At 43.4% G+C, this 17,853-nt stretch overlaps 1 protein-coding gene across 1 annotated transcript in view; it reads left to right on the plus strand.

Moving 5' to 3' along the window:
- POLR3A (RNA polymerase III subunit A) overlaps positions 1 to 17,853 on the plus strand; it is a 259,739-nt gene that overhangs the window by 200,612 nt on the left and 41,274 nt on the right. The window contains exon 21 of the mRNA XM_077259406.1: positions 10,653 to 10,766. Coding sequence (XP_077115521.1) covers positions 10,653 to 10,766 — 114 coding nt within the window. The remainder of the gene's footprint in view (positions 1 to 10,652; positions 10,767 to 17,853) is intronic.

Genomic DNA, 17,853 nt, shown 5'->3' on the forward strand with positions numbered 1-17,853 from the left:
TCGGAAATAGGGTAAACGATGATTCGTCTGAGAATATCACATGTTTACACTGCTCGAGGGACCAATTCTGGAGGTTTCTACACCACTCTAAACGCTTGGAAACATTTGTCATTGAGAGCAGCGGTTTTCTAATTGCAGCTCTTCCGTGGAATCCAGATTTGTGCAGCTCCCGACGAACAGTTTTCGTGGAAACTGGGTTCTGTAGGTATTCATTGAGCTCAGCAGTGATTTTCAGAGCCGTGGTCTTGCGATCCTCTCTCACAATTCGCTTTAGAGTCCGACGGTCTTTGTCAACTTTGACTTTCGGCCTGGACCTGTGCTTTGCTGCGGACGTTTTTCCTTCTCTTTCAAGCGCAGTCATTACTTTGGAGACAGTACCTCTTGACACGCCAAGCATTCGGTCACTTTCTGTTACACTAGCGCCTGCCATACGAGCATCAACAATTTGGCCTCTTTGAAAATCCGAGAGGTCTGCCATTGGTATCAGGTTCTCATCAATGTTCTTACAATTATGCAAAACAAACAGTTAATTTACATACACATATCACAAATAATCAACTACAAAACATTACCATATGTCACGGTTTGCATGTTTATAACCTGTTCGAAGAACGATGCCAAAACGTTAGGTGTTTCCATTTTGTCCAACCCCTGTGTATATGTGTGTGTGTGTATGTGTATATATATATATATATATATATATATATATATATATATATATATATATATATATATATATATATATATATATATATATACAGTACTTTGGACACCCCTTCTCATTTAAAGATTTTTCTGTATTTTCATGACTATAAAAATTGTACATTCACACTGAAGGCATCAAAACTATGAATTAACACGTGGAATTATATACTTAATTTCAGCTGTTTCACACTTTTTTGTTAAGTCTTATTTTCTAGGTTCTTCAAAGTAGCCACCTTTTGCTTTGATGACTGCTTCGCACACTCTTGGCACTCTCTTATTGAGCTTCAAGAGGTAGTCACCGCAAATGGTTTTCACTTCACAGGTGTGCCCTGTCAGGTTTAATAAGTGGGATTTCTTGCCTTATAAATGGGGTTGGGACCATCAGTTGTGTTGTGCAGAAGTCTGGTGGATACACAGCTGATAGTCCTACTGAATAGACTGTTAGAATTTGTATTATGGCAAGAAAAAAGCAGCTAAGTAAAGAAAAACGAGTGGCCATCATTACTTTAAGAAATGAAGGTCAGTCAGTCCAAAAAATTGGGAAAACGTTGATAGTGTACCCAAGTGCAGTGGCAAAAACCATCAAGCGCTACAAAGAAACTGGCTCACATGAGGACCGCCCCAGGAAAGGAAGACCAAGAGTCACCTCTGCTTCTGAGGATAAGTTTATCCGAGTCACCAGCCTCAGAAATCGCAGGTTAACAGCAGCTCAGGTTAGAGACCAGGTCAATGCCACACAGAGTTCTAGCAGCAGACACATCTCTACAACAACTGTTAAGAGGAGACTTTGTGCAGCAGGCCTTCATGGTAAAATAACTGCTAGGAAACCACTGCTAAGGACAGGCAACAAGCAGAAGAGACTTGTTTGGGCTAAAGAACACAAGGAATGGACATTAGACCAGTGGAAATCTGTGCTTTGGTCTGATGAGTCCAAATTTGAGATCTTTGGTTCCAACCACGGTGTCTTTGTGCGACGCAGAAAAGGTGAACGGATGGACTCTACATGCCTGGTTCCCACCGTGAAGCATGGGGGAGGAGGTGTGATGGTGTGAGGGTGCTTTGCTGGTGACACTGTTGGGGATTTATTCAAGATTGAAGGCATACTGAACCAGCATGGCTACCACAGCATCTTGCTGCGGCATGCTATTCCATCTGGTTTGCGTTTAGTTGGACCATCATTTATTTTTCAACAGGACAATGACCCCAAACACACCTCCAGGCTGTGTAAGGGCTATTTGACCAAGAAGGAGAGTGATGGGGTGCTACGCCAGATGACCTGGCCTCCACAGTCACCAGACCTGAACCCAATCGAGATGGTTTGGGGTGAGTTGGACCGCAGAGTGAAGACAAAAGGGCCAACAAGTGCTAAGCATCTCTGGGAAGTCCTTCAAGATTGTTGGAAGACCATTCCCGGTGACTACCTCTGGAAGCTCATCAAGAGAATGCCAAGAGTGTGCAAAACAGTCATCAAAGCAAAAGGTGGCTACTTTGAAGAGCCTAGAAAATAAGACCTAATTACAGTTGTTTCACACTTTTTTGTTAAGTATATAATTCCACATTCATAGTTTTGATACCCTCAGTGTGAATGTACAATTTCCATAGTCCTGAAAATACAGAAAAATCTTTAAATGAGAAGGTGTGTCCAAACTTCTGGTCTGTAATATATATATATATATATATATATATACATATACATACATACATATACATATATATATATATATATATATATATATATATATATATATATATATATAATTTTTTTTAGTTTTTTTTCTCCTTCGCCTCATTGAGGGACACAGGACCATGGTGTTATGCGGCAGCCACTAGGAGGACACTAAGCAAATACACAAAGTTAACTCCTCCGCAGTATACACCCTCTGCTGGTTATTTCGTGAACCAGTTCTTGCTTAGTGTCTTTAGGAGGCACTAGGGTCTGATTTCAGACCCAGACTTAATTTTATTTTTCAATTCTTTTTTTCCATTTTCACGGATTGGACGGGCGACGGGGCCTTTCAAGGTCCCGATCTCCCAAAGTCATCAACAGGCGGGAACGCGGAGTGTCGCCTCCACGTACCCCCTCCTGCAACTTCTGCATATGCCTAGGCTCTTTTAGGGGCGTCGGGAACATGAGGTGTTGCCCTCACATACCCTCTTCCGGAGCCAGGACTTCACTGACAAGCTGTTACCTGCAGCGGAGACTCCCTGCAGCAGCTATGTGCCCCTGCACCACCACTTTCAGAATGCGGCTGATGCCAGGAGGCAATTGGACCCTCTCCACCTCCCTATCAAAGGGATGGTGGATTGAGGAAGAATAAAGTGCCACAGATCCCCTACATGGATCCAATCAGACAACGGAAATCATAATTACTTGGCTGGAGATTGCAGGCAAATGCACTCCTTCGGCAGGGGGGAGGAAGACTCTTTCCCTCCCCCTCCAGGGGTCCTGTGTGGAAGTCCGGAGCCCAGAGGGGATTAGTACTCCTCATAAATCTCTCCTTGCCGACGCCATTTGAGCCCCCCCCCCCCCCAGTCCTCGCTGGAGCTGTCCCCTCCCCTGTGACCACTGCGCTGGCCGCGGCACGCACCGGCCATCGCGGACATCACCGCTGACTGCGGCCGTCACTGCTGACCGCGGCCGCTAATTTAGGCCCCGGCTTTTGGCCGTGGTAGGCCAGATCACGACCGACTCCGCCCTTCTTTTTGGCGCTCGCCGGGCGGCTTTTCTTCCTGGGACGCTGCACATTGCAGCTGCGTCCCTCCCATAGCTCCGCCTACTCCTGGCATTTCTCGTTGCCCACCAGAAGCACCGACTTCACTCTCGGGGACTGCTTCCTGGATAACTGAAGGAAGTTAGTGTTGACGTCTCCACACGCCAACGCCTGACACCGCGACAGGACGACCTCACTGGGAGCATGGATGCAGGACCTGTGTAAGCTAGAGCTCGCTGCTTAACCCACTCCACAGCAGATGCTTATTTAACCCCTCACTCTGCTAGGCCAGGCTCAGCCCTACAGCCTCTCAGCAGCCATCTGCAGCTCTCTACAAATGTCTGCAAAATGTCTCAGCCACAGGCTAATAAAAAGGCAGATAAAACGCACACTGTGATCTATGCCTCATGTACCTCATGTAATGCTTCCCTACCGCGGAAACATCCAAAACCCCTCTGTACAGACTGTGAACCTTCAGGCTCTCAGGAGCCCCCCGCTACCGTAGAACACAGCAGTGCCAGCCCCCCTGAGTGGGCTTCTTCTTTGACACAGTCCATGGCTTCCCTCGCACGGGCCTTAGAATCCTTTCGTGATTCATCCTTAAGCCAGGGCATCACCTTACCCCCAGTAGAGGGTCTCGCGGCTGCACAACAGTTTTCTTCAGACAGGGGCCAGACGGCAATGGGGAGTACACATTCCTCCAGGAAGCGTATCCATGCCGCATCCCAACGGAACTTCGATGTTTCTTCATCCGCTAGTTCTGTATGCCGTTCCCCTTCTCCAGGGGCTTACAGTGAGCATGACTCAGAATACGAATCCGATGTGCCCCAGACCCGGAATCCCCTGAGTTCCAGGAGTCTATTGATTCCCTCATCAAGGCGATTAATCATACTCTAAAAAATAGATGAAGTGCCCGGTACTAATCAGGATCACCCAGTGTCCTTTAAGCGTACAAAATGGCCTCACAGGGTTCTCGCCAACCACCCTGAGTTTAGGGACATTATTACAAGGCATAGAAGCCGCCCAGATAAGCGTTTCTCAGGCCTAAAACCTCTAGAAGCTAGATGCTTCCCATTTTGGACCTGAAGTTGTTGAACAAATTCCTCTCAGTGCGCCATTTCAGGATGGAATCCCTACGCTCTGTTGCTTCTTTGGAAAAAGGGGAATACATGGCGTGAATAGACATCAAAGACGCATATCTTCACATCCCAATCTTCGAAAGTCAAAGATTCCTACGCTTTGCTGTCGGAGACGATCATTTAAAATTCACTGCTCTGCCCTTCAGGCTCGCCACCGCCCCCAGGGTATTCACAAAAGTCATGTCTATTCTACACTCCCGGGGCGTGGTGATTCTTCCATATCTGGACGATCTTCTCGTCAAAGTTCCGTCCTATCGGGCTTGCAAAGAGAGCGTCACTGTCACCGTCGACACTGTCTCATCTAGGTTGGCTGGTGAACATGGAGAAATAGTCTCCAGTTCCATCCCAGCGAGTCTCCTTTTTGGGGATGATCTTGGACACTTCCCTAGGGTTGGTAATTCTCCCTCTGGAAAAGATTTCCTCTCGAATCTGGGGAGCCCAATTGCTGTCCCTGGGCCGCTCTCACCCCTGCAGTTCGCCATGCAGGTACTCGGGAAAATGGTGGCATCTATCGAGGCAGTGCCGTTTGCCCAATTTCACTTCTATCCCCTGCAGCAGGCTTTGATCTCCGCATAGGACAAGAATCCAGCCTCCCTGGGTCACCACTTTCGCCTGGCACCCAGAATAAAGCGATCTCTTAGGTGGTGGACTGCAATGTCGTCCTTGGATCAGGGAAGGTCCTTCCTTCTCGGTTCACTGGCTGGTAGTGACCACCGACGCCAGTCTCCTCGGATGGGGAGCGATTTTTCGTCACCACATGGCTCAGGAAGCCAACCTTCCGATCAACATCCTCGAGATCCGAGCACTAACGCTGGCTCTTCATCGATTCCATCACCTCTTGGCGGGATGTCCCGTCCGGATCCAATCAGACAACGCCACAGCTGTGGCGTACATCAATCCCCAGGGAGGCATGCACAGTAGAAGAGCGATGACCAAGGTTTCGCACATCCTTCAATGGGCCGAGGCAAATCAATCGCTCATCTCCGCAGTTCACATTCCGGGGGTAGAGAATTGGGCTGCGGACTTTCTCGGCTGCCAGGGCATAGCCTCAGGAGAGTGGTCTCTTCACCCGGAAGTCTTTCATGGGATTTGCCTGCGTTGGGGCACTCCAGATGTGGACCTCATGGCCTCCAGGCTAAACACCAAGGTTCCGGCATTTGTATCCCGATCCCGCGATCCGTTAGCCATCGGCACGGATGCCCTAGTACTCCCATGGAGCCAATTTCGTCTCCCTTACATCTTTCCGCCTCTTCCGCTGATCCCAAGGGTCATCTGAAAAATCAAAGCGGAAGGCGTCCCATCCCTGTGATCCTTGTCGTTTCGGACTGGCCACGCCGAGCTTGGTACCCTGTATTACTATATATATATATATATATATATATATATATATATATATATATATATATATATATATATATATATATATATATATATATATATATATATATATCTAGATGGTGGCCCGATTCTAACGCATCGGGTCTGCTAGAATATGTATGTAGGATATAACACAGCCCGCGCAGTATATAATACAACCCACATAGTATATAACACAGCCGCGTAGTATATAACACACCCCACGTAGTATATTGCACAGCCACGTAGTACCATATCCCTGTTTAAAAAAAATAAAACAAAATAAAAAATAATTATATACTCACCTTCCGGCGGCCCCCCGGATCCAGCCCAGGCCTTTAGCAATGCTCCTAGCGACGCTCCTTTCCCAGTAATGCCTTTCAGCAATAACCTGTGATCATGTAGCGGTCTCGCGAGACCGCTACGTCATCATCTCACGAGACGCTACGTGATCTCGAGTCATTGCCACAATGCATTCTTGGGACCGGAGCGTCGCATGGAGCAGGAAAGGGTGCCGCGGACGCCGGAAGGTGAGAATATAATAGGGGTTTTTTTTATTATTATTTTTAACATTATATGTTTTAACTATTGATGCTGCATAGGCAGCATCAATGTTAAAAAGTGAAGCGGTGTTTAAATCCCACCCCAATATTGGCCGCGACAATCAGCGACCTGGGATTTCCATTACGGAAGTTACAGACAAACAGACTGAAGTACCCCTTAGACAAGCCGGCCGCTACCAATCAGCGACAAGCATAGTCCAGCCGTGAAATGGCCGCTCCCTACTCCCCTGCAGTCCGTACCCCCTCCATACTCCCTCCCCCGCTCACATAGCGTTTTAGCAGTCCGTTAAACCGACTGTGTTACACCGCGGCATAACGAAGTCTGTTAACGCTGCTATTAACACTGTGTGACAAACTTTTTACTATTGATGCTGCCTATGCAGCATCAGTAGTAAAAAGATATAATGTTAAAAATAATAAAAAAATAATAAAAAATGGTGCTATTCTCACCTTCCGCCGTCTACCGATGCGCGCGAGCGGCGAGGCTGCCGCCAGCTTTCGTTCCCAGTGATGCATTGCGAAATTACCCAGATGACTTTGCGGTTTCGCGAGACCGCTAAGTCATTTGGGTAATTTTGCAATGCATCACTGGGAACGGAAGCTGGCGGCAGCCTCGCACGCATCGGGACAACTTCGGTGGACGCCGGAGGGTGAGTATATAAATATTTTTGATTTTCATTCTTTTTTAAACAGAGATATGGTGCCCACACTGCTGTATACTACGTGGGCAGTGTTATATACTGCGTGACTGATATATACTACGTGGGCAGTGTTATATACTGCGTGGGCAGTGTTATATACTGCGTGGGCAGTGTTATATACTGCGTGGGCAGTGTTATATACTGCGTGGGCTGTGTTATTTACTGCGTGGGCTGTTATATACTACGTGGCTGTGCTATATACTACGTGGCTGCTATATACCACGTGTCTGTGCTATATACCACGTGGCTGTGCTATATACCACGTGGCTGTGCTATATACCACGTGGCTGTGCTATATACCACGTGGCTGTGCTATATACCACGTGGCTGTGCTATATACCACGTGGCTGTGCTATATACCACGTGGCTGTGCTATATACCACGTGGCTGTGCTATATACCACGTGGCTGTGCTATATACCACGTGGCTGTGCTATATACCACGTGGCTGTGCTATATACCACGTGGCTGTGCTATATACCACGTGGCTGTGCTATATACCACGTGGCTGTGCTATATACCACGTGGCTGTGCTATATACTACGTGGCTGTGCTATATACTACGTGGCTGTGCTATATACTACGTGGCTGTGCTATATACTACGTGGCTGTGCTATATACTACGTGGCTGTGCTATATACTACGTGGCTGTGCTATATACTACGTGGCTGTATTATATAGTACATGGCTGTGCTATATACTACGTGGCTGTGCTATATACTACGGGCTGTTCTATATACTACGTGGCTGCTATATGCTACGTAGCTGTGCTATATGCTACGTGGCTGTGCTATATACTACGTGGCTGTGCTATATACTACGTGGCTGTGCTATATGCTACGTGGCTGTGCTATATACTACGTGGCTGTGCTATATACCACGTGGCTGTGCTATATACCACGTGGCTGTGCTATATACCACGTGGCTGTGCTATATACCACGTGGCTGTGCTATATACTACGTGGCTGCTATATGCTACGTGGCTGTGCTATATGCTACGTGGCTGTGCTATATACCACGTGGCTGTGCTATATACCACGTGGCTGTGCTATATACCACGTGGCTGTGCTATATACCACGTGGCTGTGCTATATACCACGTGGCTGTGCTATATACCACGTGGCTGCTATATACTACGTGGCTGTGCTATATACTACGTGGCTGTGCTATATACTACGTGGCTGTGCTATATACTACGTGGCTGTGCTATATACTACGTGGCTGTGCTATATACTACGTGGCTGTGCTATATACTACGTGGCTGTGCTATATACTACGTGGCTGTGCTATATACTACGTGGCTGTGCTATATACTACGTGGCTGTGCTATATACTACGTGGCTGTGCTATATAGTACATGGCTGTGCTATATACTACGTGGCTGTGCTATATACTACGGGCTGTGCTATATACTACGTGGCTGCTATATGCTACGTAGCTGTGCTATATGCTACGTGGCTGTGCTATATACTACGTGGCTGTGCTATATACTACGTGGCTGTGCTATATACTACGGGCTGTGCTATATACTACGTGGCTGCTATATGCTACGTAGCTGTGCTATATGCTACGTAGCTGTGCTATATGCTACGTGGCTGTGCTATATACTACGTGGCTGTGCTATATGCTACGTGGCTGTGCTATATATATATATATATATATCATATTAGATGGTGGCCCGATTCTAATGCATCGGGTATTCTAGAATATGTATGTATATAGCAGCCACATAGAATATAGCACAGGCCACGACATATTGTAGAATACCTGATGCGTTAATACAGGCCACGCAAAGATAAATATAATATATAGATAAATATAATATATATAAATACAGTCATATGAAAAAGTTTGGGCACCCCTATTAATCTTAAGCTTAATGTTTTATAAAAATTGTTTTTTTTGCAACAGCTATTTCAGTTTCATATATCTAATAACTGTTGGACACAGTAATGTTTCTGCCTTGAAATGAGGTTTATTGTACTAACAGAAAATGTGCAATCTGCATTCAAACAAAATTTGACAGGTGCATAAGTATGGGCACCCTTATCATTTTCTTGATTTAAATACTCCTACCTACTTTTTACTGCCTTACTAAAGCACTTTTTTTGGTTGTGTAACCTCATTGAGCTTTGAACTTCATGGCCAGGTGTATGCAATCATGAGAAAAGCTACTTAAAGTGGCCACTTGCAAGTTGTTCTCCTGTTTGAATCTCCTCTGAAGAGTGGCATCATGGGCTCCTCAAAACAACTGTCAAATGATCTGAAAAGAAAGATTATTCAACATAGTTGTTCAGGGGAAGGATACAAAAAGCTGTCTCAGAGTTTTAACCTGTCAATTTCCACTGTGAGGAACATAGTAAGGAAATGGAAGAACACAGGTACAGTTCTTGTTAATGCCAGAAGTGGCAGGCCAAGAAAAACATCAGAAAGGCAGAGAAGAAGAATGGTGAGATCAGTCAAGGACAATCCTCAGACCATCTCCAGAGAGCTGCAGCATCAACTTGCTGCAGATGGTGTCACTGTGCATCGGATTAATTAAGATTAATAGGGGTGCCCAAATTTTTTCATATGACTGTATGTATATATATATATAGATAAATATAATATATAGATAAATATAATATATATATATATATATATATATATATATATATAAATATAATATATAGATAAATATAATATACATATATATATATATATATATATATTATATATTTTATTTAATATAATATACCGTATTTTCCGGCGCATAAGACGACTTTTTAACCCCTGAAAATCATCTCAAAAGTCGGGGGTCGTCTTATACGCCGGGTACGGCGTGTGCAGGGAGCGGTCCTGTATGATATCCCTAGATCCAAAGATCCTTTTATCATGCTACCACCTAAATGCATATAGTCAAAACATAAATATGTGGCAAAATAGATGGAAGTTATCCTTACCGGTGCTGAAATATACCACTGGATGCTTTTGGATCTAGGGATATCATTATGTATTAACCACTAGGTCATAATGAGTGGCGTCCTCCCTCCAAAGACTTTAGGAGCATATGGATGGACCTGACATTGGATGGGGTTATATATAACATATTTGTAGTCCTTTTTTTGGACGGGTACTTGACATGGTGCTGAATATTACCTGGGTTGGTGTCCTTGTTATCACATCTTTTAACATTTTGTCTATTTATGTGTGATTTTGCTAATAAAGATTTGTTATAATTTTTACTATAAACTCCTATGTTTCTCCTTTGTTGGTACATGTAATATGGAGTGGTACGTGGGTAGTTAGGCGATTTTCGCTTAGTTAACTGAACAATATGAGTCTGGGATTTTTGTATTTATAATGAATGTGGTCGTTGTTTACCTCTGTCTGCTATCCTGTTACATTGGGTTTAATTTGTGTGTGACTTTATGAACTATGTTCTCATCATAACCCTGTCTCATACTGTTGTATTCATGGGGACCTATTTCTCTCATAGGCAGTGTTTCCCAGCTTAGATGAACCAGCCTTAAGTAAAAATGAACTTGTTCTGACAACTGAGTCAATACTGAAGAAACCGGAATTTTTATCCTGTCAAGATTCTTATCTGCAGGTAATGATTGTCATTTGTTAGGGTCAGCTACAGATCCTCACCCTTTTCTGTGATGAAATCTCACATTAAATAAAGTAATCTAACCAAAGTGCTTACTTTTGTAAAGGCGGGGAGGGGGGTGGCTGCAACCATCAGGTAGCCAGATGCTATAGCCAAGACATCTGTCCAGCTATTACAAGCAAGATAGTCTATCGAGCACATCTGCAAAGTTATTGCACGCACGAGGCAGTGGACAGCCATCTTACTCATGTCTATGGGATAAATAATTGTGCTGACACTGGATCAGGAGCCTGATACGGCTACATAGATATCGTCGTGAGCACTAGAGTTGGTGCAAACTGAGTTACCTGGCCAAGCCCCTCTGCCATGACCGTAATCCTTTTTGTTGGATGAAAGCCTTAAGATCCACCTCTTACCTGACAACATCCACAGCTCTTGGATTAGCTGTCTTGGCTTGACTTCATCACTGCGGCATTACACTCATGTGACATTTCATTAGCAGACTGGCGCAGAGCAGCGGATGTAAGGTAAAAGATGGTTCTTAAGGCTTCTGTCCAACGTCAAGAGTTTATTGTTATGGCAGATGGCCCGGGTCAGGCAACTTTATTCACGAAAACTCTAGTAAGCATCAACCACATTACTCAGTTACCTTGCGAAATACAATTGTCAACTCTTGGTGTTCATTGCTTCCACAGTTATTTACCGTAAATCTTCAGGCAACCATGTATCCTTTTGGGTTAGCGTACGATTACTGCACCATGTTCCTAAGGCGGCTACACAGTTTCTACAAATGTCACTGTTTTTTTGGGGCACTGCAATTGTAACATTGTGAGCCAGCCGTTTTTGGCACAGGTGAAAAAAAATTAACAGCTCCACTTCCCTCTCGGTTTCAGCAGTCAGCCTTTCCTTCCAACAGGTAACAGCAATGTCTACACTGTCCAGTTACTGATACTGCTACACACAGGCCCATTATTAATATTCGAGTAATTGTCCTATCTTTCATGATAATGTAACGGATACTGCTACTTTCTTTTGGCGTGCAGCCACATTTCTTTTTTTATTTTTTTTATCTAGCGGGAGTAATAATATTACTGCTTCACACTAAACAGATATTGTGAAACCAGTCATACACTAGATAGGAATAGTGAATGATCTAATTTCTGGGGATGCAGGAATGGTAGTTCACACTACATTCATGTATTATCTCAGGACAACTTTGAAAGGTCTCTTTATATGTCTGGAGAAATCTAAAACAACTAGCCAACCAACAAAGGCAGTTCACAAGACATTTGGCATATAAATGGTCAGATTGAAGTCTTCCTCCACTGGGACAATGTAAAAAATTTAAAAAAATTAACATGTGAAAGAATATTTTTTTTAAATTCCTAAATAAAGAAAAAAATGTATATTGTTCCAATAAATGCATTTCTTTATGTAAATAAAAAAGCAATAAAAAAAAATTTAGTATCGCCGCGTCTGTAACGACCCGACCTATAAAACTGTCCCACTAGTTAACTCCTTCAGTGAACAACGTAAAAAAATAAACGAGGCAAAAAACAATGCTTTATCATACCACCGAACAAAAAGTGGAATAACACGCAATCCAAAAGACAGATACAAATAAACATGGTACCACTGAAAACATCATCTTGTCCTGCAAAAAAACGCAATACAGCGTCATCAGCAAAAAAATTAAAAAGTTATAGCACTCAGAATAAAGCAATGCAAAAATAATTTTTTTTATTTAAAATACTTTATTGTATAAAAGCGCCAAAACATAAAAAAAATAAACACTGCTCAAAAAATAAAGGGAACACATAAACAACCGAATATAACTCCAAGTCAATCAAATTTCTGTGAAATCAAACTGTCCACTTAGGAAGCAACACTGACAATCAATTTCACATGCTGTTGTGCAAATGGAATAGACAACAGATGAAAATTATTGGCAATTATCAAGACACCCTCAATAAAGGAGTGGTTCTACAGGTGGGGACCACAGACCACATCTCAGTACCAATGCTTTCTGGCTGATGTTTCAGTCACTTTTGAATGCTGGTTGTGCTTTCACACTCGTGGTAGCATGAGACGGACTCTACAACCCACACAAGTGCCTCAGGTAGTGCAGCTCATCCAGGATGTCAAATCAATGCGAGCTTTGGCAAGAAGGTTTGCTGTGTCTGTCAGCGTAGTGTCCAGAGGCTGGAGGCGCTACCAGGAAACAGGCCAGTACAGTAGGAGATTAGATGTGTAGGGGGCCGTAGGAGGGCAACAACCCAGCAGCAGGACCGCTACCTCAGCCTTTGTGCAAGGAGGAACAGGAGGAACACTGCCAGAGCCCTGCAAAATGACCTCCAGCAGGCCACGAATGTGCATGTGTCTGCACAAACAGAAACCGACTCCATGAGGATGGTCTGAGTGCCCGATGTCCAAAGATGGGGGTTGTGCTCACAGCCCAACACTGTGCAGCATGCTTGGCATTTGCCACATAACACCAGGATTGGCAAATTCGCCACTGGCGCCCTGTGCTCTTCACAGATGAAAGCAGGTTCACACTGAGCACATGTGACAGGCGTGACACTGTCTTTCGACGCCGTGGAGAGCGATCTGCTGCCTGCAACATCCTTCAGCATGACCGGTTTGGCAGTGGGTCAGTAATGGTGTGGGGTGGCATTTCTTTGGAGGGCCGACACAGCCCTCCATGTGCTCACCAAAGGTAGCCTGACTGCCATTAGGTACCGAGATTAGATTCTCAGACCCCTTGTGAGACCATATGCTGGTGCGGTTGGCCCTGGGTTCCTCCTAATGTAGGACATTGCCGGACATTGCCAGACCTCATGTGGCTAGAGTGTCAGCAGTTCCTGCAAGATGAAGGCATTTAAGCTATGGACTGGCCCGCCCGTTCCCCAGACCTGAATCCGATTGAACACATCTGGGACATCATGTCTCGCACCATCCACCAACTTCACGTTGCACCACAGACTGTCTAGGAGTTGGCGAATGCTTTGTTGCAGGTCTGGGAGGAGATCCCTCAGGAGACCATCCGCCGCCTCATCAGGAGCATGCCCAGGCATTGTAAGGAGGTCATACAGGCACGTGGAGGCCACACACACTACTGAGCATCATTTCCTTGTCTTGAGGCATTTCCACTGAAGTTGGGTCATCCTGTAACTTCATTTTCCACTTTGATTTTGAGCATCATTGCAACTCCAGACCTCGGTGGGATATTAGTTGTGATTTACGTTGATCATTTTTAGTTTTTATTGTTTTCAACACATTACACTATGTAATGAATAAAGATTTACAATTGGAATATTTCATTCAGTGATATCTAGGAAGTGGGATTTTAGTGTTCCCTTTATTTTTTTGAGCAGTGTATAAATGAGGTATCGCTGTAATCGCACTAACCCGAAGAATAAAACTGCTTTATCAATTTTACCACACGTGGAATGTAAATGCGATCAAAAAATGTCATGCGCCCAAAAATGGTACCAATAAAAACAACAACTCGTCCCTCAAAAAAGCAAGACCTCACATGACTCTGGGCCAAAATCTGGAAATATTATAGCTCTCAAAATGTGATGCATAAACTATTTTTTGCAATAAAAAGTGTTTTAATGTGTGACAGCTGCCAAACCTAAAAAACAGCTATAAATAGTAAATCAAACCCCCGTTTATCACCCCCTTAGTTAGGGAAAAATAATAAAATAAAAATTTTCCCATTAGGGTTGGGACTAAAGTTGTGGTTAGGGTTGGGGCTAAAGTTGTGTTTAGGGTTGAGGCTAAAGTTGTGTTTAGGGTTGGGGCTAAAGTTAGGAATGGGGCTAGAGTTGAGGTTAGGGTTTGGATTATGTTTACGGTTGGGGTTAGGCTTGGGATTAGGGTTAGGAGTGTGGTTATGGTTACGGTTGGGATTAGGGTTAGGGGTGTGTTTGGGTAGGGTTGGAGTTAGATTTGGGGGGTTTCCACTGATTAGGCACATCAAGGGCTCTCCAAATGTAACTTGGCGTCCTATCGCAATTCCAGCCAATTTTGCATTGAAAAGTCAAACGGCGCTCCTTCCCTTCCGAGCTCTGCCATGCACCCAAACAGTGGTTTACCCCCACATATGGGGTATCGGCGTGCTCAGGACAAATTGCACCACAACTTTTTGGGTTTAATTTCTCCTGTTACCATTGGGAAAATAAAAATGGGGGGGGCAAGATTATCTTTTTTGTGAAAAAAAAAAAATGATTTTTTATTTTTACGGCTCTACATTATAAACTTCTGTGAAGCACTTGGAGGTTCAAAGTGCACACCACACATCTATATAAGTTCCTTAGGGGGTCTTCTTTCCAAAATGTTGTCACTTGTGGGGGGTTTCCACTGTTTAGGCACATCAGGGGCTCTCCAAACGCGCTCCTTCCCTTCCAAACTCTGCCATGCGCCCAAACAGTGGTTTACCCCCACATATGGGGTATCGGCGTACTCAGGACAAATTGTACAACAACTTTTGGGGTCCAATTTCTTCCTGTTACCCTTGGTAAAATAAAACAGATTGGATGTTAAATACATTTTTGTGAAAAAAAGTTAAATGTTCTTTTTTTAAAAAACATTCCAACAATTCCTGTGAAGCACCTGAAGGGTTAATACATTTTTTGATTGTGGTTTTCAGCATCTTGAGGGGTGCAGGGTTTAGAATGGTGTCACTTTTGGGTATTTTCTATCATATAGACCCCTCAAAGTGACTTCAAATGTGATGTGGTCCCTAAAACAAAATGGTGTTGTAAAAATGAGAAATCGCTGGTCAACTTTTAACCCTTATAACGTCCTAAAAAAAAAAAAAAAAAAAAAAAAATTTGGTTCCAAAATTGTACTGATGTAAAGTAGACATGTGGGAAATGTTACTTTTTTATTTTGTGTGACATATCTCTGTGATTAAGGGTATGAAAATTCAAAGTTGAAAAATTGTGAAATTTTCTAAATCTTTGCCAGTCATATCAAAGAAATTTTGCCACTAGTAAGTGAAGTAAAATATGTCACGAGAAAACAATGTCAGAATCAGCGGGATCCATGGAAGCGTTCCAGAGTTATTACCTCATAAAGGGGACAGTGGTCAGAATTGTAAAAATTGGCCCGGTCATTAACGTGCAAACCACCTTTGGGGGTTAAGGAGTTAAAGTAGGTACTGGTGTTGTAGGGTCTAAAACCCTAATACAAATAGGAAACTTTTGGTGTCTCAAAATAATAATTTGTATTGAGCCTAATCCAAGTAGTCTCAGCTTTTTCATGTACTAGTACATGCAGATCATTATCTGCAGTTCCTGTGCTATGACAAATGTTAGCAGTGCAGGAATGTAGCACTTTGGAAAACATTGGGACCATCCTTATTTAAGACAATCTTGAAAGAATAAAATTTGAGTTTGCAAACAATAGATGGAGGATGTGCCCATCAAATCAGTTTCTCTGGAGATCTTAATGTCCCCAATCTGATACTGGTTGGCTAATCAAAATTATAGCCTATTTTTGGCTTTGTTTTAATGCAGGCGATGTGGGTCACACCATTTCTCCAGCCACTTTCAGGTAGGCCACACATGTTGAAAAAACATGTCTAAACACATAATAAATATGGGCTCTCTTGATTGGTAGGTGCCTCTGCATTTGGGACTTCCCGAAATTATCAGCTTGTCACCCACCCTGTAAGTTGTAATAGTGGGTTAACCTATCTGCCAATTTTTTTTTTAATTATTTTATTTCATTGGTCAGTATAAACTAATGGTAAAATATTAACATTGTTAAGGTGTTGTGTTATTTTTCTATTGATCCGTGAGACTTATGAGACCCTTTATTTGAAGTCCCTTACAGATACAGGGTTCACTCCCTTTTATGAGGTAAATGAAGCATGGAGTGAAACTTCTACTGTGGAGATGCTGTGCGCACATTCTGTAACATGGCCATGTTTGTCTGTGTCTTGTCGCTTCAAAATAATTTGTTGTGTATGCTTAAAATACGTTTTTCAACATTTTTGTAACATTTCTTTCTGACTGTTTTACTATTGATGAGATATTAGCGGAGAGGGCTACATAAATGCACCAAATGCTTGTAGATGCAAAAGTTGCCAAAAAATCGTTTGAAATCCCTGCACAGCAAATGGAAGCCCAAACTCATAAAGAATGTTTTTTTTGTTTCTAATCTTACATGTGTTTACATAGTACTGGTGCGAGTCAGCACTGAGACTGTAGACAGGCGCACAAAATCCCTGCAAGTGCATACTATGGAAGCTGTTCTGCCTTAGGAGTATAACGCTATTGTTACCTCGTGTCCTTCACATTTTCATGACCGATTTACCAGTCCCCTTCCTCATTACTAATTGCACCCTATGTTTTATGCTTTTTTATATTTTTTATTTAAAACATTTTATTTTGTATGTGCAGTGCACTACAATTTAAAAGAACTACAGGTCAAGGACCAAAAATCAAACTTAGTCTTATTCTTCATAGATTACTATACTCAGACTGTTTATTAAAATTTTTAAGATATTAGCTGATTTCTTTAGTTTAGAACTGGTTGCCTAGGGTATCAGCCACGTCTGCTGTCCAGCAGAGGTGGCTGAATATGCCCAGTATTTACAAGCTCTTTTCTATAGAACTTGTAAGCTCTGCTCTGAAGCTGACCAGGATCACTGTAGTGCATGGTGGCTCCCGATCGTTGCCAGCTTCAGGTCCACTGCACTGCCAATGCTACAGAAGTAGAGCTTCCTTATATGTTCGCATCGGAAGCTCACTGTTCAGGCAAGCACATCAATGATGCCATTGGCCTGAACTGTCTCTCAAGCAGGGGTGCCCGATCCCCAGGGAGCATGGAGGCTGAGGAATGGGGCTCTCCTACTTCAGGACATGGGAGTAACCCTTGGGTTATTGGGAATCGTCAAAATTGGCATTGTTGGAATTCATTTGGACTGCTGATAGTAGGTTTGCTAAAACTCTAGATGCGTTACACTCATGCAATTGTGCTCTCCTCTTGTTCAGTTATTTAGTTGCTGAGCACAGTTTGGTACAAAAAAAACCTGTGCTATAATCTCCTTCCTCGCTGTCAGCGCAGAGTGAAT

Source organism: Ranitomeya variabilis, chromosome 4, assembly GCF_051348905.1.
Source record: "Ranitomeya variabilis isolate aRanVar5 chromosome 4, aRanVar5.hap1, whole genome shotgun sequence".
Taxonomy (NCBI): domain Eukaryota; kingdom Metazoa; phylum Chordata; class Amphibia; order Anura; family Dendrobatidae; genus Ranitomeya; species Ranitomeya variabilis.